This window comes from Ylistrum balloti, unplaced genomic scaffold (assembly GCF_031769215.1).
Source record: "Ylistrum balloti isolate Yb309-2 unplaced genomic scaffold, AGI_CSIRO_Ybal_v1 Utg370544, whole genome shotgun sequence".
NCBI lineage: Eukaryota > Metazoa > Mollusca > Bivalvia > Pectinida > Pectinidae > Ylistrum > Ylistrum balloti.
In genome coordinates, this window is record NW_026782345.1 from 336,679 (window position 1) to 356,867 (window position 20,189).

Below are 20,189 nucleotides of genomic sequence, written 5' to 3' on the forward strand. Positions count from 1 at the left end.
ATGCTGTCACAGTTCATGATAAACTATACAGAGGGTATGTTGTCACAGTTCATGATAAACTACACAGAGGGTATGTTGTCACAGTTCATGATAAACTATACAGAGGATATGTTGTCACAGTTCATGATAAACTATACAGAGGGTATGTTGTCACAGTTCATGATAAACTATACAGAGGGTATGTTGTCACAGTTCATGATAAACTACACAGAAGGTATGTTGTCACAGTTCATGATAAACTACACAGAGGGTATGTTGTCACAGTTCATGATAAACTATACAGAGGATATGTTGTCACAGTTCATGATAAACTATACAGAGGGTATTTTGTCACAGTTCATGATAAACTACACAGAAGGTATGTTGTCACAGTTGATGATAAACTACACAGAAGGTATGTTGTCACAGTTCATGATAAACTACACAGAGGGTATGTTGTCACAGTTCATGATAAACTACACAGAGGGTATGTTGTCACAGTTGATGATAAACTACACAGAAGGTATGTTGTCACAGTTCATGATAAACTACACAGAGGGTATGTTGTCACAGTTCATGATAAACTACACAGAGGGTATGTTGTCACAGTTCATGATAAACTACACAGAGGGTATGTTGTCACAGTTCATGATAAAGTACACAGAGGGTATGTTGTCAGAGTTCATAATAAACTATACAGAGGGTATGTTGTCAGAGTTCATGATAAACTACACAGAGGGTATGTTGTCACAGTTCATGATAAACTACACAGAGGGTATGTTGTCAGAGTTCATGATAAACTACACAGAAGGTATGTTGTCAGAGTTCATGATAAACTACACAGAAGGTATGTTGTCACAGTTCATGATAAACTATACTGAGGGTATGTTGTCACAGTTCATGATAAACTACACAGAAGGTATGTTTTTACAACTTACGATAAGCATATGAAGAAGAGTTGGTCTTCATTAAAACATGATGTATATATACCTTTATTAGTTAATTCTCATAGACAATTAAGTGAAATACCAATCTTTTTTGATATCAAAGCTGTTCAGATATGCTTGTTTCCGCAGGTGCTATATTGGTCTTCCTACCTGGATATGATGATATTGTTGGTTTGAGAGATTTGATTGCTGAAGACCCTTTCTTTCACAAGTACAAGTGAGTGAGATCAGTTTTAGTTTTAATTTTGAGGACAAATACCTGCATTAATTTTGGTCTGATTATCCTTTGTGGCATACTAGAGCTCAAAATAATTCAATCTTCTTTGCAGTTATCTGGCCTTTCAGACCTTGTTAAACATAATTCCATCTCCTGCATGCAATACATAGTATCCTAATAAAGTTGGCACAAGGTATTGAAATGAGCTCAGTCCATTCATCAGAAGATTTTTGCAATCCATTTCTGGGAAACTATAAGAGCAACAAGACACAGAGTTGATTGGTGATGTAACTAGAATACAAATAACAGATACTAAATTTAACCATGTTTGTTTCATGCTTCACTGACTTCATTAAAATCCTATTTAGAAGAAATCTATTTCTGAAGAGCAATTGAGCTTATACATGGTCCATACATCTGTCTGTCCAATATCAACCTTTTGATTTAAACAACTTCTTGTAATTAACCAAAAAGACTCCACAAGTACTGATATTTGGCATGTAACATGCTTGGATGAAGGGCTACCAATTATGTTCTAGAATGCTTTAGAATCTTTTTAAGAACCACTACTTATTAGAAAGGGCCAGAGTAATGATATTGGGTCTGTGCCATATATACTTTCTAAGGAGTCAAGTTTGATATTAGGCCTGATTCATACTGAGATGTAGGGCTACCATATCTGTGCAATGACTTTTACTATTTACAAGGTCATAGGGGTCAAATGTGTTCATGTCTTTAAACATCTTCTTTTCAATAACTCATAAATCCAGTTTAAAAATCTCCTGACACACTCAGTATATGTTAATCTGTCGTGTCAAAAGTTATAACATCTACCTCCTGACACACACTCAGTATATGTTAATCTGTCATGTCAACAGTTATAACATCTACCTCCTGACACACACTCAGTATATGTTAATCTGTCATGACAAAAGGTATAACATCTACCTCCTGACACACACTCAGTATATGTTAATCTGTCATGTCAAAAGTTATAACATCTACCTCCTGACACACTCAGTATATGTTAATCTGTCATGTCAATAGTTATAACATCTACCTCCTGACACACACTCAGTATATGTTAATCTGTTGTGTCAATAGTTATAACATCTACCTCCTGACACACACACTCAGTGTATGTTTACCTGTCATGTCAACAGTTATAACATCTGCCTCCTGACGCACACTCAGTACATGTTAATCTGTTATGTCATCACAGTAAAATATGGTTTGGTTGAAGTTGACTGGACCAATTGATATGTTAAACTTGAATGATGGTTTGACTTAGCCATGTTTCTTCGGACATTGTAGCATGTCTGATAGCATGGCAGCACAGTGATGAATAATAATAAATAAATAAAAGTGTTTGATATTTTCATACACTAGCGATATCATTTATTTAAGTTAACAGTTATTATTTTAATATAAAACAAAAAATGCAGTTTGAAACACTTGTAATTGGATTGCAGCACACATATGGATAGGCATCTGCTCTCATACACATAACTCAAAATTGATACCTAAAGTAATACAAATATTGTATTTATGTTTATATCCTCAAGAGTAACATTTCCCATCAACTTTATTTGAAAATAAAACTCAATAAATACATATTCATGAACATTCTACGTTGATATAGCATTGATAGCACTGAGACAGGTTATGAAAAGGTGAAGGCCATGTCAGTGTCAATGAAGCATAACTTCACAATTATACAGCACCGTGAGAGTGTAATTGTAAACTAGAATGAAATAATACTTTCACTGTATATATATACATGTATATCTAGTAAATATATTTAAAATCATAAACAAATGTGCCATTGACAAACTAATATTTTTATCAATCTGCCTTGGTGTAGTAGTTATCGCTTTTTTTCCTTTTGATTTCCAGCAGTCATACACATAAAATTCTGTATAGATTATAACTTTTACCTGTGCACACATCAAAATTTACAATAGGGCCTGCTCACACAGATATGGCTGACTAATCACACTTAGTCATTTAAAACGAAGCCAGGGAATTTTTACCTGAGAAATGGTGATGCCTGCAAGTTCGACACAAAAAGGAAATTTGGTAGAATTCAGAAGAGATAGATCACAAAATATATTCAACACAAACACAGTATTTGGCTCAACAATGTTCATGTCATCTGTGTTCAATTTACTAAGATAAAGAGGAGAAAAAGTCCAAACCAAACAAAACTTTCAACTTATTCGTTGTGTTTGATTCAAGCATGTTTGACACAAGTGGGTTTTAGTGTATATGTTTATCTGTCCATGACTTCTTTATGTTTTAGATACTTGGTATTTACTCTTCATTCTGCAATGCAGTCCAATGATCAAAGGAAGGTGTTTAAAACTCCACCTCCTGGAGTAAGAAAAATTGTAAGCTTTAAATTGATGTAATGTTGGAAGAGCTTTGATAACAATAAATATCATAGAATTTGCATTTTTTAATCTCCCAATATTGACCCCCAAAATACCTGCAAATTCTGTTTCGATATTTCATGTTGCTAAACTTTCTTTTAATAGTGATTTCTTAAAAAAATAGGCTAATCTCTGAATAACTCCAGAAAGGCCCACTTTGACACTTTTCTTTTGTAAATTATATTGTTCAATTTTGAGGTTTTCATGTCAAAACATATCCACACCTGAAATATCCTAATTTACAGTATAACATCATGTGTATGTTTCCTGGCTGCATTAAGGATTTTTTTTCTAGGGCACTACGTAAGATGTGAATTTTCTTAAGTCTTTCATCTGACTGTCATCTTTCCATCATCACTTCCATTTTCAGAGATTATCTCAGAATACAGAAGACCAAACTTTCAGAAATTTTATACATAATGATACACTGAAATATGTAGATGTGCTTTACTGATGTGAAAGGTCCAAGGCTACAAAAATCAAGGGTTGAACATTTTTAATATTTCACTGGTAAATATTTAGTACACCATCATCAAATGGTGGGCTGTTGCTCAAATTGACTATCATGCATGGTCCATTCTTCATACCTCTACCTCTTTAGAAAATGGATGGGATCATTCTTAAAATTTGCATATATGACCCCATAGCCCCTAGTTGTGCAATGTCAGTTTTGGGACTGATCTTTGATTTAGTTATGGTTTTTTGGCTGCTATTGTGAGAAGTACTCTTTGTATTATTTTCAAATAAGGCATGTAGTTTGGCCTTGTCCATTGTCCATTTTCAGACTGATTGGAGAATAGCTGATAGACAGCCATCTTGGATTTTGACAGTGAAAGATTATTATAGCTGTTTATGGACAAAAACTGGAAATTTTTTGTTTTCAAATATCATGTATGTTTCTCTTTGTCAAGTGTTTTGCCCTTTTGCTTTTGAGGACAATCAGAAATAACAAACTAGATAGAACCTCTATATCATACACTGGTGGGTTCTAGGATCTAGCTGGGATGTAAAGGTCATACACTGGTGGGTGCTGGGATCCTTCTGGGATAAGAAGGTCATACACTGGTGGGTGCCAGGATCCCTCTGGGATATAAAGGTCATACACTGGTGGGTGCCAGGATCCCTCTGTGATATAAAGGTCATACACTGGTGGGTGCCAGGATCCCTCTGGGATAAGAAGGTCATACACTGGTGGGTGCCAGGATCCCTCTGGGATATAAAGGTCATACACTGGTGGGTGCCAGGATCCTTCTGGGATAAGAATGTCATACACTGGTGGGTGCCAGGATCCCTCTGGGATATAAAGGTCATACACTGGTGGGTGCCGGGATCCCTCTGGGATATAAAGGTCATACACTGGTGGGTGCCAGGATCCCTCAGGGATATAAAGGTCATACACTGGTGGGTGCCAGGATCCTTCTGGGATATAAAGGTCATATACTGGTGGGTGCCAGGATCCTTCTGGGATATAAAGGTCATATACTGGTGGGTGCCGGCATCCTTCTGGGATATAAAGGTCATACACTGGTGGGTGCCAGGATCCTTCTGGGATAAGAAGGTGATACACTGGTGGGTGCCAGGATCCCTCTGTGATATAAAGGTCATACACTGGTGGGTGCCAGGATCCCTCTGGGATAAGAAGGTCATACACTGGTGGGTGCCAGGATCCCTCTGGGATATAAAGGTCATACACTGGTGGGTGCCAGGATCCCTCTGGGATATAAAGGTCATACACTGGTGGGTGCCAGGATCCTTCTGGGATATAAAGGTCATACACTGGTGGGTGCCAGGATCCCTCTGGGATATAAAGGTCATACACTGGTGGGTGCCAGGATCCCTCTGGGATATAAAGGTCATACACTGGTGGGTGCCAGGATCCCTCTGGGATAAGAAGGTCATACACTGGTGGGTGCCAGGATCCCTCTGGGATAAGAAGGTCATACAATGGTGGTTGCCAGGATCCCTCTTGGATATAAAGGTCATACACTGGTGGGTGCCAGGATCCCTCTGGGATATAAAGGTCATACACTGGTGGGTGCCAGGATCCCTCTGGGATATCTTGTTCCTCACGACTGCATTATGTTAAGTGTATCCAATTTAGGAATCTAATATCAACAAACTATTTCTTATATGAAACTGTTTATGACACATCTACTGAACACAGAATGCTAAAGTATTCATCACACATCTATTGATCATTGAATTTTTGTACAGATACTGGCTACCAATATTGCAGAGACAAGTATCACCATTGATGATGTTGTGTTTGTCATTGATTCTGGAAAAGTCAAAGAGGTAAGAATGTCAAGTTATGATCTTGTTGAAATGTATGCTCATGAAAGTACTTGTGACTAATGACATTCGAAGTTGAAATAAGCATCATCATTTGATTATTTTTAGCCAGCTTAGATAGGAGCAGGGCTTAATTAGTTCCAGAAGGGAAAGTGAGCTTATGGTGCCAGTCATGATGTCTGATGTCTGTCTGTCATCAACATTTTCCTCTAAACAACTTCTTCTGAATAATTAAAATATCAAGAGTACTGAAATTGGTTTTGTACCATGTTTGGATGAAGAACTTCATAATTGTTCAAATGAATGACCTTGACCCACTGACATGGGTCAAATGTAAAAAGAACTGAAATTCTTTCTTTTCAATAGCCAAAAGGCTCTTGGCTGATGAACTTACAAATTTGCAGAAATTGATTAACGAAAAGTATTTTGTTTAAGGCTGCAGAACATTTAAAATTAGTATCTTGTATTAATTTTTGTTGACATTATTGGAAGTGGGTTTTACAATGGATGGAAACCAGAAAGTAATATGAGGATACCAGTGTGGTCGGATAATGATAGACTACAGTGTCATTGTTTACACATTGTTTTTCTGTTATATTTTTTTCAGAAAACATTTGATGCTTTATTGTCTGTCACCATGTTGAAAAGTAATTGGATATCAAAGGCCAGTGCCCTACAGAGAAAGGGCAGGTAGGTTTGTTATGTGTTTATCAATGCTGCAAAGATAAAGTCATACTGAGTCTATCAGGGTGATTCACTGACTGACTCTCTATAATAATGGTAAGTTCGTTAGGTAATGCCATTCTACAGATATATATGGTGGAACTTCTTAAAACCAACCATGCACGGGACATTAATATTTGACTGGGTTAGGGAGGGTATGGTTTGTAGAAGTGAAGCAAGTTGGCCACTCTGGACTTTAATGAAATTTAACAGATTCTGTTCTGTATATTACATTAGCATTCCATTGGCTTACAGCATTTACACTACATATTTCCAACTGAAAACAAAAAAAAAAACCTTTACAGAGTAAAAATATTGCGGTAAAGGAAAAAAACAGTGATACTTATACACTATATGGGACTTTAGTTGAAAGGAAATCTGCGTATTGCCTGGTGATCCCAGAAGTAACATTACATATGGCTAGATGTCAGGTTGTCTGAAAGTGTAACCAACAATATATTTGGAGAATACTGTAGTGTTTTTGTGGATTTATATATGTACTTATCTTTTAAAGCAACACCCCATTAATATTACCATTTTATATGATTTACAACATTATTCAATTACCCAAGATTTGGATACAAGAGTGCAGCTTTCATACTCTACATTAGTACTTATTTTCACTATATCCATAGCTGTTCCTCGTGTTGGTGAACTGATTCCTTTGACTGAGTCGGTCAGGGAGTTTACTTGCTGGTGTACCATTCAGGAGAACGTTCTCCGCAGGGTGCCTCTGACCAAGCCTGTCCACTCTATGACCCTGTTCACGGATGCGTCTATGACACGATGGGGAGCTTACTTCAACTGCCAATGCCGCTCGGGGGAGTGGTCTGGGGAACAGCTCTTGGAGCACATCAATGTGCTCGAGATGAGGGCTGTTCTTTTGGCTTTGCAGTCCTTTTGAGGTATCCTGCAGTCCAAAGTGATTTGTGTGGCTACCGACAACTCTAAAGTTGTTGCGTATCTGGAAAGGCAGGGGGCACCAGGTCTCACATCCTGTGTGCCCTCGCCATCCGCATCCTTCTTCTCTGCCAGGACATGCAGTTGACCATTGCAGTCAAGCATCTTCCTGGCAGGCTGAATGTGTTGGTGGACACTCTCTCCAGGCACCACCAGCCGGTGTTGACGAAAGGCAGCTGTGTCCCTTGATTTTCAAGGAGATTTGTCAGGTGTGGGACAGACCTCTTCTAGACCTGTTTGCCACTTCCACTTGCCACAACCAGCTGCCAACCTTCGTCTCTCCGGTCCCAGACCCAAAGGCTTGGGCTCTGGACACCCTTTCTCTGGACGGGGATGGGATGTATGCATATCCTCCCTTCAATCTGGTGGGCAGGGTGCAGGGAGCCCTTGGCTCTCCCCACCAGACCAAATCTCCTTCGCCAGCCTCAGTTCAGAACGACACACTCTTGACCAGAGATCCTCCACCTTCATACGTGCAGGCTATCTCTGGAAGCCTCGCCAAGGCAGGCTTTTTCTCGAGAGGTGTCAGATCGCATCGCTTGATCAATCAGGGCTTCCTCTTCTGCCGTCTACCAGTCATGTTGGAAGATCTTCTGTGATTGGTGTGTCAGCAGGGAGTTTGATCCATTCGAAGCCTGTGTGCAGCTGATTGCGGATTTCCTACTCTCTCTGTTTAGTGACCGCAATCTGATACCTGTCACTATCGCTGGCTATCGTACAGCTATTGCCATTGTCCTTGCTTTTTATGGCAGGAAAGAGACATGTTCGTCCTCCTCTCTTTCTCCCCTTATCAGAGACTTCGCTCTGGATAGACCCAGAGTTCGGCAGCTGGCACCACAGTGGAATCTGACCCTGGTGCTAGATTCCCTGACTAGGGCTCCTTATGAGCCTCTGGAGTCTGCCTTGTTAAAGTTTGTAACTTTCAAGTCAGTCTTCCTTTTGGCTTTGGCCTCTGGATGTAGAAGGAATGAGGTCCACGCCTTGTCGTCACTCCTCTCTTGTCTACGTTGGTCCAGAGGCAACGCTGCCGTAACTCTACTAACTGAGCCTTCCTTTTTAGGAAAGAATCAGGTTCCAGGGTTCTCGCCTGATCCCATCAGGATCCCAGCTTTGACTAGCTCGGAGGAGCGAGATAGGTTGCTTTGTCACCCAAAAACCTTAAGTTTACACTGTCACTTTGTCATAGAAACATTACAAATTAACTCTCATAATATTTCAGATCAGGAAGGTTGAGGCCAGGTCATTGTTATCACCTCTTCAGCAAGGTACGATACTCCAACCTGATGGACTTCCCAGCTCCAGAGATTCTGCGATACCCACTGCAGGTTAATATCAACATTGTGCTTAGAAATTGAGGGTGAAAAACATATCAATCATTGTAAAAGAAACAACAATGTATGAATTTTTAAGGGATGTATTATGGTATGGCATTGTCTTTCCAACAGTAAGACTATCAATAGCATTCGTGACTGGAGATCTCCTCCCACAGTTTTCAATTGATTTCTTTGCGAAGAGAGTTAACTGGCCCATTTAGAATATATTCTTAGAGGAATTGCTCTGTAAAAGCATTGTTAGCATTAAAGTCAAATCCAATCCCTTGTTAGTACCTCACATAATAACTCTTGAAAAGTCATTGGTGGGAGGGGGTTTAAGTTTAACTGGTGACTCTTCACAACAAATCAAAAATTTTCCACTGGCAAGAAATAGTTCCCTTTTTTTTGACAAGGTCAGGTGAGCTTATGCCAAGGTGCGGTGGTGTATTTGGCATCAACTTTCTATTTGAAATACTTCTTTTCAATAACCACCTGACAAGATTTTGTGGTAATTGTGGCTGGTTGGATGTTAGGATAAAACCCAACAGAGTGTGTTAAAAGAAATGATCTCTACCCTTATTCAAGGTCACAAGGGTTGAATTTGTTAAAACTTTGAAACAACTTCTTCTGACGAACCAAAAGATGCAAAAGCATAGTATTTGGCTCTTAGCTTCCTAGGATTAAGTCTGACAATGTTTGCAAAGAGAAATGACCTTGACCATTATTCAAAGTCACAGGGGTCAAATAATGTTAAACCTTAAAACATTTTCTTCTGACTAACCAAAAGGTGCAGAACCAAGGCATTTTTTGCTCATAGGTTCCTAAGATGAAGGCCGACAATATTTGTTTATTGATTGACCAGAATGAAATTATGGAACACCTTATCAAAGTTCAATGTTGGGAGGAGCTAAGCAAGAAATTGTTTTATCTCGTTGGCAAGAGGTTAGTTGAATTAGATTTCCAACCATACAATTATTTGTTTCCAGGAATTGTGTCTCCATACCAAGCTTCTTGCTCCAAAAACCTGTTCCATCGCTGATTTCCTGTCAAAGTGTCCAGAGCCCCCAACATTCCTTCTCACTAGGAATGCCATACATCTACTCAAGGTATGGTCAACTTCACAACGCACGATGTCAATTTCTCTAAAGGCCTGCTACAAATCACATAAATATGAAGTACATGAATATTCTGCAGTCTCCCTCTCAACAAGAATGGGATTTATTTTCTTTCCACAAGATATCTTTATAATCTGAAAAGTTGTTGAGTTTAAAATTGTAAACTGTTTGCATTCAGTAATTTCTTTTGAATACTAGCATAGAATGAAGCAAATTGTTATGTTATTTAGCTAATGATGTGCTGGGATAAAGCATTGTGATTTTGAACTTAAAGATGAAGGGACTTAGCTACTGACTGTGGGAAATAGACATCGAAAGACGTAGTTATGGAAAGTTACACTTTAAGTCATGTGTATTGTCACTACCAGCACAATCAGTCAAAGCTCTCAGGAGTTATCCCATGTCAGTGAGAACCAGAATGGAAATGTTAAAAGATAGATTGTTGATGTCTTTTATTTGGTGATTTAACAAATAAAAGGTGCTATATGGTATTACACTAATCTAGTTTTTTCTCTCTCTGTTCTTAGCAAATTGATGCCTTGGATCCATGTGAGGATTTGACAGAGTTAGGACATCACTTGGCAGACCTGCCTGTTGAGCCCAGCCTTGGGAAAATGGTTCTATACTCGGTTATACTAAAGTGTCTTGACCCAGTACTCACAATTGTGTGTACATTGGCCTACAAAGATCCATGTAAGTTTTTAGAAAAAAACATCTTTGAAACATTATCAGTTGAAACTAAGGTGTATGCAAGTCCGTGTAAGGTTGGTTACTATATTCAGAAGTTTGATGTATATCTGTGCAAGTTCCTGTAAGGTTGGTTACTATATTCAGAAGTTTGGATGTATATCTGTGCAAGTTCCTGTAAGGTTGGTTACTATATTCAGAAGTGTGGATGTATATCTGTACAAGTCCGTGTAAGGTTGGTTACTATATTCAGAAGTTTGATGTATATCTGTTCAAGTCCCTGTAAGGTTGGTTACTCTATTCAGAAGTGTGGATGTATATCTGTACAAGTCCGTGTAAGGTTGGTTACTATATTCAGAAGTGTGGATGTATATCTGTACAAGTCCGTGTAAGGTTGGTTACTATATTCAGAAGTGTGGATGTATATCTGTACAAGTCCGTGTAAGGTTGGTTACTATATTCAGAAGTGTGGATGTATATCTGTTCAAGTCCCTGTAAGGTTGGTTACTATATTCAGAAGTTTGGATGTATATCTGTGCAAGTTCCTGTAAGGTTGGTTACTATATTCAGAAGTGTGGATGTATATCTGTACAAGTCCTTGTAAGGTTGGTTACTATATTCAGAAGTTTGATGTATATCTGTTCAAGTCCGTGTAAGGTTGGTTACTATATTCAGAAGTTTGGATGTATATCTGTTCAAGTCCGTGTAAGGTTGGTTACTATATTCAGAAGTGTGGATGTATATCTGTACAAGTCCGTGTAAGGTTGGTTACTCTATTCAGAAGTGTGGATGTATATCTGTACAAGTCCGTGTAAGGTTAGTTACTATATTCAGAAGTTTGGATGTATATCTGTACAAGTCCGTGTAAGGTTGGTTACTATATTCAGAAGTTTGGATGTATATCTGTTCAAGTCCGTGTAAGGTTGGTTACTATATTCAGAAGTTTGGATGTATATCTGTTCAAGTCCGTGTAAGGTTGGTTACTATATTCAGAAGTTTGGATGTATATCTGTTCAAGTCCGTGTAAGGTTGGTTACTATATTCAGAAGTGTGGATGTATATCTGTGCAAGTTCCTGTAAGGTTGGTTACTATATTCAGAAGTTTGATGTATATCTGTGCAAGTTCCTGTAAGGTTGGTTACTATATTCAGAAGTGTGGATGTATATCTGTACAAGTCCGTGTAAGGTTGGTTACTATATTCAGAAGTGTGGATGTATATCTGTACAAGTCCGTGTAAGGTTGGTTACTATATTCAGAAGTGTGGATGTATATCTGTACAAGTCCGTGTAAGGTTGGTTACTATATTCAGAAGTGTGGATGTATATCTGTACAAGTCCGTGTAAGGTTGGTTACTATATTCAGAAGTGTGGATGTATATCTGTACAAGTCCGTGTAAGGTTGGTTACTATATTCAGAAGTGTGGATGTATATCTGTACAAGTCCGTGTAAGGTTGGTTACTATATTCAGAAGTGTGGATGTATATCTGTACAAGTCCGTGTAAGGTTGGTTACTATATTCAGAAGTTTGATGTATATCTGTTCAAGTCCCTGTAAGGTTGGTTACTCTATTCAGAAGTGTGGATGTATATCTGTACAAGTCCGTGTAAGGTTGGTTACTATATTCAGAAGTGTGGATGTATATCTGTACAAGTCCGTGTAAGGTTGGTTACTATATTCAGAAGTGTGGATGTATATCTGTACAAGTCCGTGTAAGGTTGGTTACTATATTCAGAAGTGTGGATGTATATCTGTTCAAGTCCCTGTAAGGTTGGTTACTATATTCAGAAGTTTGGATGTATATCTGTGCAAGTTCCTGTAAGGTTGGTTACTATATTCAGAAGTGTGGATGTATATCTGTACAAGTCCGTGTAAGGTTGGTTACTATATTCAGAAGTGTGGATGTATATCTGTACAAGTCCGTGTAAGGTTGGTTACTATATTCAGAAGTTTGATGTATATCTGTACAAGTCCGTGTAAGGTTGGTTACTATATTCAGAAGTGTGGATGTATATCTGTACAAGTCCGTGTAAGGTTGGTTACTATATTCAGAAGTGTGGATGTATATCTGTACAAGTCCGTGTAAGGTTGGTTACTATATTCAGAAGTTTGATGTATATCTGTTCAAGTCCGTGTAAGGTTGGTTACTATATTCAGAAGTGTGGATGTATATCTGTACAAGTCCGTGTAAGGTTGGTTACTATATTCAGAAGTTTGATGTATATCTGTTCAAGTCCGTGTAAGGTTGGTTACTATATTCAGAAGTTTGGATGTATATCTGTTCAAGTCCGTGTAAGGTTGGTTACTATATTCAGAAGTTTGATGTATATCTGTGCAAGTTCCTGTAAGGTTGGTTACTATATTCAGAAGTTTGATGTATATCTGTGCAAGTTCCTGTAAGGTTGGTTACTATATTCAGAAGTGTGGATGTATATCTGTACAAGTCCGTGTAAGGTTGGTTACTATATTCAGAAGTTTGATGTATATCTGTGCAAGTTCCTGTAAGGTTGGTTACTATATTCAGAAGTGTGGATGTATATCTGTACAAGTCCGTGTAAGGTTGGTTACTATATTCAGAAGTGTGGATGTATATCTGTACAAGTCCGTGTAAGGTTGGTTACTATATTCAGAAGTGTGGATGTATATCTGTACAAGTCCGTGTAAGGTTGGTTACTATATTCAGAAGTGTGGATGTATATCTGTACAAGTCCGTGTAAGGTTGGTTACTATATTCAGAAGTGTGGATGTATATCTGTACAAGTCCGTGTAAGGTTGGTTACTATATTCAGAAGTGTGGATGTATATCTGTACAAGTCCGTGTAAGGTTGGTTACTATATTCAGAAGTTTGATGTATATCTGTTCAAGTCCCTGTAAGGTTGGTTACTCTATTCAGAAGTGTGGATGTATATCTGTACAAGTCCGTGTAAGGTTGGTTACTATATTCAGAAGTGTGGATGTATATCTGTACAAGTCCGTGTAAGGTTGGTTACTATATTCAGAAGTGTGGATGTATATCTGTACAAGTCCGTGTAAGGTTGGTTACTATATTCAGAAGTGTGGATGTATATCTGTTCAAGTCCCTGTAAGGTTGGTTACTATATTCAGAAGTTTGGATGTATATCTGTTCAAGTCCCTGTAAGGTTGGTTACTCTATTCAGAAGTGTGGATGTATATCTGTACAAGTCCGTGTAAGGTTGGTTACTATATTCAGAAGTTTGATGTATATCTGTTTAAGTCCCTGTAAAGGAGATGTGGGTTATTAGCCTCCAATTTTGTAATATTCAGATTGTCCTATAAGATCGTGTTACTGAATATAATATGATGGACAAATATTCAACAATTCAAATGAACTGTTCTTTTCTCAGTTGTTTATTATCTAATCATTATTATGTTGGGCTTTTTTCTTTCCTTAAGTTGTATTACCAAATCAACCTAATTTGAAGAGAGAAGCAAGTATGTCACGACGTAAATTTGCTGCTGACACATACAGTGATCACATGGCTTTATTGCGAGCTTTCCAGGTAAGCTTAAGGTAGAAATACTAATCTAAAATACAATTGAGCTATTTTATATTTACTGTTATAGAGGGGATTGTCACTGAGTATTTAATAACTGGCTGAAAATTTTCCCTTGTTGGAAGCAGAAATCTTTAAGAATTGACTACTAATCCCACTTATTATTCTCAGAAAAATATGGCATGTATACATAATACAGTGTTTTTTCACTTTTTTTCAATAAAAATTTCACATTGAGTTGCACTTGTACTTGTAGGTGTACAGACCTAATATAGTGTTCACCATATCTGAGGATGTACTTATAAATAATAGGTACTTATAACCACTTTATTTGTTTGTTATCAATTGTTTTACGTAGGCTTGGCAGCGAGCTAGGACTGATGGTTGGGAGAAAAGCTTTTGTGATAAGAATTACCTTTCCTCTGCCTGTATGGAGATGATTGTTGGCATGAGGTAATATTGTGTTTTATGGATTTATAGATGTATTTGTACTCATTACGTTATATTTGATACTATTGTATCCACACTCAACTTCTCAATATGTTTTACATGTACATGTATCCACACTCAACTTCTCAATGTTTTATTATCTACAATTGTATCCACACATAACTTCCCAATGTTTTATTATCTACAATTGTATCCACACACAACTTCCCAATTTTTTATTATCTACAATTGTATCCACACACAACTTCTCAATGTTTTATTATCTACAATTGTATCCACACACAACTTCTCAATGTTTTATGATCTACAATTGTATCCACACACAACTTCCCAATGTTTTATTATCTACAATTGTATCCACACACAACTTCTCAATGTTTTATGATCTACAATTGTATCCACACACAACTTCTCAATGTTTTATGATCTACAATTGTATTCACACACAACATCCCAATGTTTTATGATCTACAATTGTATCCACACACAACATCCCCATGTTTTATGATCTACAATTGTATCCACACACAACTTCTCAATGTTTTATTATCTACAATTGTATCCACACACAACTTCTCAATGTTTTATGATCTACAATTGTATCCACACACAACTTCTCAATGTTTTATTATCTACAGTTGTATCCACACACAACATCCCAATGTTTTATGATCTACAATTGTATCCACACTCAACTTCTCAATGTTTTATTATCTACAATTGTATCCACACATAACTTCTCAATGTTTTATGATCTACAATTGTATCCACACACAACTTCTCAATGTTTTATGATCTACAATTGTATTCACACACAACATCCCAATGTTTTATGATCTACAATTGTATCCACACACAACATCCCCATGTTTTATGATCTACAATTGTATCCACACACAACTTCTCAATGTTTTATTATCTACAATTGTATCCACACACAACTTCTCAATGTTTTATGATCTACAATTGTATCCACACACAACTTCTCAATGTTTTATTATCTACAGTTGTATCCACACACAACATCCCAATGTTTTATGATCTACAATTGTATCCACACTCAACTTCTCAATGTTTTATTATCTACAATTGTATCCACACACAACATCTCAATGTTTTATGATCTACAATTGTATCCACACACAACTTCCCAATGTTTTATTATCTACAATTGTATCCACACACAACTTCCCAATGTTTTATTATCTACAATTGTATCCACACACAACTTCTCAATGTTTTATGATCTACAATTGTATCCACACACAACTTCTCAATGTTTTATGATCTACAATTGTATTCACACACAACATCCCAATGTTTTATGATCTACAATTGTATCCACACACAACATCCCCATGTTTTATGATCTACAATTGTATCCACACACAACTTCTCAATGTTTTATTATCTACAATTGTATCCACACACAACATCCCAATGTTTTATGATCTACAATTGTATCCACACAAAACTTTGATTTTTATGAATTTTTTTATTTATTTTGAACATTATCTGAAACTACTTTCAAAATTTGATATGATTGAAGAACACAGTTGCTTGGCCAGTTGAGGGCATCAGGCTTTGTACGAGCTCGAGGTGGAGGAGACATCAGGGACCTCAACACTAATTCCGAGAACTGGGCTGTGGTGAAGGGTGCATTGTGTGCAGGCAGCTACCCAAATCTGCTCCGGGTCGACCGACAAAAGGCCAAGCTCACAACCCAGTAAGGCTAAATATCAACTTCTAGATAGATATCAGGAATTGGGCAGAATGATTACTTTACTTACCACTTTTGGAGTTTATACTTTTGTCATTTTCTAATAACTTCTTGATCAACCAAAAAAGACACTGTTCTACAATAGAAGAAAAGGTTAATGTCTGAAAAGCTGTTTGCTTTTCAACTGAATATTAGCAACAAAGTAGTCTGTTAATGAAAGGTATAGTAAATGTTACTTAATAGCAGTGCTAATGCATCTAAAGAGACTGTATTCATATTTATTTGTGGAAAAATCAGTTTGTTACATATCTCTAAGGCATGATCATGCATACGTGATAACTATTTTTGAACTTTTTCGGTCATTTCCTTGTTTCTAATATCAAATATCTGTCAAAATATAATGATACTTTCACTTAATTTTTACCTTTATTTTTTTTCCTTTTTATCAAAGGTTTCTATTGTTGTATTGAAAGCATCTATTAGATGGTGGGTTATTCAAATCGCCCTGCGTCCGTGGTCCGTCGTCCGTCCGTCCGCCCATCCATAAACAATTTTTGTTACCGCTATTTCTGGAAAAGTACTGGATGGATCTTTCTCAAATTTCATATGCAGGTTCCCCTTGGTCCCTAGTTATGCATTGTACCTTTTTTGAACTGATTCGCATTCAAGATGGCCGACAGGTGGCCATCTTGGATTTTGGAAGTAAAAGTTTGTTACCGCTATTTCTGGAAAAGTACAGGATGGATCTTTCTCAAATTTCATATGCAGTTTCCCCTTGGTCCCTAGTTGTGCATTGTACCTTTTTTGGACTGATTCGAATTCAAGATGGCCGACAGGTGGCCATCTTGGATTTTGGAAGTAAAATCTTGTTACTGCTATATCTGAGGAAGTACTGGATGGATCCTTCTGATATTTCATAGATATTGGTTTCCCTTGGTCCTTAGTTGTGCATTGTACCGTTTTTGGACTGATTTGAAATCAAGGTGGCCCACATGCAGCCATCTTGGATGTCGACAGTAATACAGCACAAGCATATTGTCCATTATCCACCTGTAACTGACTGCTATCTAATAATACTTCGGGATCTTTTTCAAATGATATTTGCTAATAGGTGCTTAATAAAAATATCTTGTGCCATCATTGAGTACATTCAATGAAGACAAGTTCATGAACATTTACAACACCTGTAACAAACAAACAAAAATAAACAAATCTTCAAGAACTGAAAACAGATCCTCAAATGGTGGGTGCCAAGATCCCCCTGGGATCTCTTGTTAATGATGCAATCAGCAAATTCCAGTCTGAATATTGACTATTTGAGTTGAAGATGTGTATTTATAACTCTTATAAGGAACGTTTGGTAGTTATTGGAGAGTGCAATTATACTTCTTTGGGGCTAGTGGTACAAAAATATCTTTTAAGCATAACAGGTTAAAGCCATATATTTCTTTAAGCATTCTCCAAAATGTAAATGCAAAATGAATTGCTGAAGTAAGCCATTTTCCTTTAACAATTTTTTTTTAGATGCAAATGTGTAGAACTTGCTTGGAAAAGGGGTTGGCCTTATAAAGGCCTGACATTTTCTTACTTTACTGAACATATCATTGAGACAGCTTATTAAAGAGGCCACCATCTTCATACAACCTTGCAATACTGTATTTGTTATCTTAACTACTAAAATATTAATTTTCTACTACTGCTATCATACAGTCACTGGCCATAACATAAAGCCAACATCATTAAATACATATAATGATTTCCTGTTGTTTTCAGCTCCATTTCTGCCCAAACAGCACATATTCTGACAAAACTAATACCAGAAAAATTTTTATAAGACAAAACTTTATTGGACGGTTGCAAATAATTGGTCAGATGTCATATTTAGTGACGAAACAAAAATACTAACCAGGAAAGTGTTTGTATGGAGGGAAAAATAATGAGAGATTACTTACTGCTATGTTTTGGGGATGCATTTCTTATATTGGCATCGAAACGCTTACATCTGTTGATGGAAAGATAAACACTGATAAGTGTATTTCCATTCTGGATGAAAATTTATGGCCTGTTGTTGCAGGACATTTTAAAATTTCACCTTGGATTTTGCAAGAAGATAATACCTTATGTCATGACCTAAAGTGGATAGAAAATTGTAAATGATATTAGAACTCTACCTCAGCCATCTCTAAATCCAGATCTTGATGTGATTGAAAGTGTGTGGAAAACTATGAAAATCTGACTTTTGGAACATTTGGCAGATCTTATCAAAGTTGTAATTGATATAGGGTCAAGATTGCCTTTATGCTATATTTGGAATCATTTCAATAATTATGAAACTCAATTAATTGAAATGTTGTTATGATAAAGCTTTTATTGATGGAAAAACATGTCTGGCTGTTCGTCTGTAAACAATTTTTTGTTATCACTGTTTCTTTAGAAGTACTGGATGGATCTTTTTCAAATTGCATATGTAGGTTCCTCTTGGTCCCTATTTGTGCCTGTTGGATTTTGAGGGACTGATAGAATAAATAAAATGGCCGACAGGTGGCCATCTTCAATGAAGATTGTTATCGCTATTCTTGGAAAGTACTCCATGGATCTCTCTTAAATTTCATATGTAGGTTTCCCTTGATCTCTGGTTGTGCCCACCTAGCTTTGAGACTGATCAAAAAAAACAAAATGGCTGAAAGGTGGCATCTTGGATTTTGACTTGCAAGTTTGGAAGTACCGGATTGATCTCTCTTTAATTTCATATGTAGATTCCCCTAGGGCTCTAGTTGTGCCCATTTGATTTTTGGTCTTACGAGAAAAACAAAATGACCAAAAGGTGTCATAAACTTTGATAAGTGTATATCAGTTCTGGATGATAAAAAATATGGCATGTTGTTGCAACACAAATTCTCTCAAATTTCATATGTAGGTTTCCTTTGGATTCTAGTTGTTTCCATATAATTTTGGGACTGATCAGAAAACCAAAATGACGGAAGGGTGGCAATCTTGGATTTTGCTATTATTATTATTATTGCTATTTTTTGAGAGGTACTGGATTAATGTTTCTTTAATTCTATATGTAGGTTCCCCTTGGTCCCTAGTTGTGCCCATTAGATTTTGGGTCTGATTAAAAAAATAAAATGGCTGACCGGCAACCTTCTTTTACAGTAACTTTGCAAGTTTGTTATTGCAATTTCTTGTGAACTATTGTATAGATCTTTTTGATATTTCATATGTAGGTTCCTTTTGGTCCGTAGTTGTGCACATCTGATTTTGGGACTGATCAGAAATACAAAATGGCATACACATGGCCTTCTTGGATTTTGACTTTGAAAGATTGTTTTCACAATTTCTTGAAAACTATTGTATAGATTTTTCTCAAATTTCATGTATAGGTTCCTTTTAGTCCCTAGTTGTGCCTGTTTCTGTTTGGAACTGATCAGAAAAACTAAATGGCAGACAGGTAGCAATCTTGCAATTGACTAGTAAAGATTGTTATCCCTGTTTCTCAAGAAATTTCTTAACAACTGAAGTTAGACATTTGGAACCTTATTACCTACAAGTAATATAACTTATTTATTGTCATACCTTATGTAATAACACAGACAAATTATATAACATATTTATTGTGATACCTTAAGTAATAACACAGACAAATAATATAACTTATTTATTGTCATACCTTATGTAATAACACAGACAAATTATATAACATATTTATTGTGATACCTTAAGTAATAACACAGACAAATAATATAACTTATTTATTGTCATACCTTATGTAATAACACAGACAAATTATATAACATATTTATTGTGATACCTTAAGTAATAACACAGACAAATAATATA

At 36.8% G+C, this 20,189-nt stretch overlaps 1 protein-coding gene across 1 annotated transcript in view; it reads left to right on the plus strand.

Annotated features, from left to right (window-relative positions):
• LOC132556095 (3'-5' RNA helicase YTHDC2-like) overlaps positions 1–20,189 on the plus strand; it is a 62,556-nt gene that overhangs the window by 23,017 nt on the left and 19,350 nt on the right. Inside the window, exons 15-24 of the mRNA XM_060220483.1 lie at positions 1,056–1,143; positions 3,446–3,533; positions 5,790–5,870; positions 6,475–6,557; positions 8,770–8,875; positions 9,850–9,969; positions 10,506–10,671; positions 14,079–14,185; positions 14,538–14,632; positions 16,179–16,355. Coding sequence (XP_060076466.1) covers positions 1,056–1,143; positions 3,446–3,533; positions 5,790–5,870; positions 6,475–6,557; positions 8,770–8,875; positions 9,850–9,969; positions 10,506–10,671; positions 14,079–14,185; positions 14,538–14,632; positions 16,179–16,355 — 1,111 coding nt within the window. The remainder of the gene's footprint in view (positions 1–1,055; positions 1,144–3,445; positions 3,534–5,789; positions 5,871–6,474; positions 6,558–8,769; positions 8,876–9,849; positions 9,970–10,505; positions 10,672–14,078; positions 14,186–14,537; positions 14,633–16,178; positions 16,356–20,189) is intronic.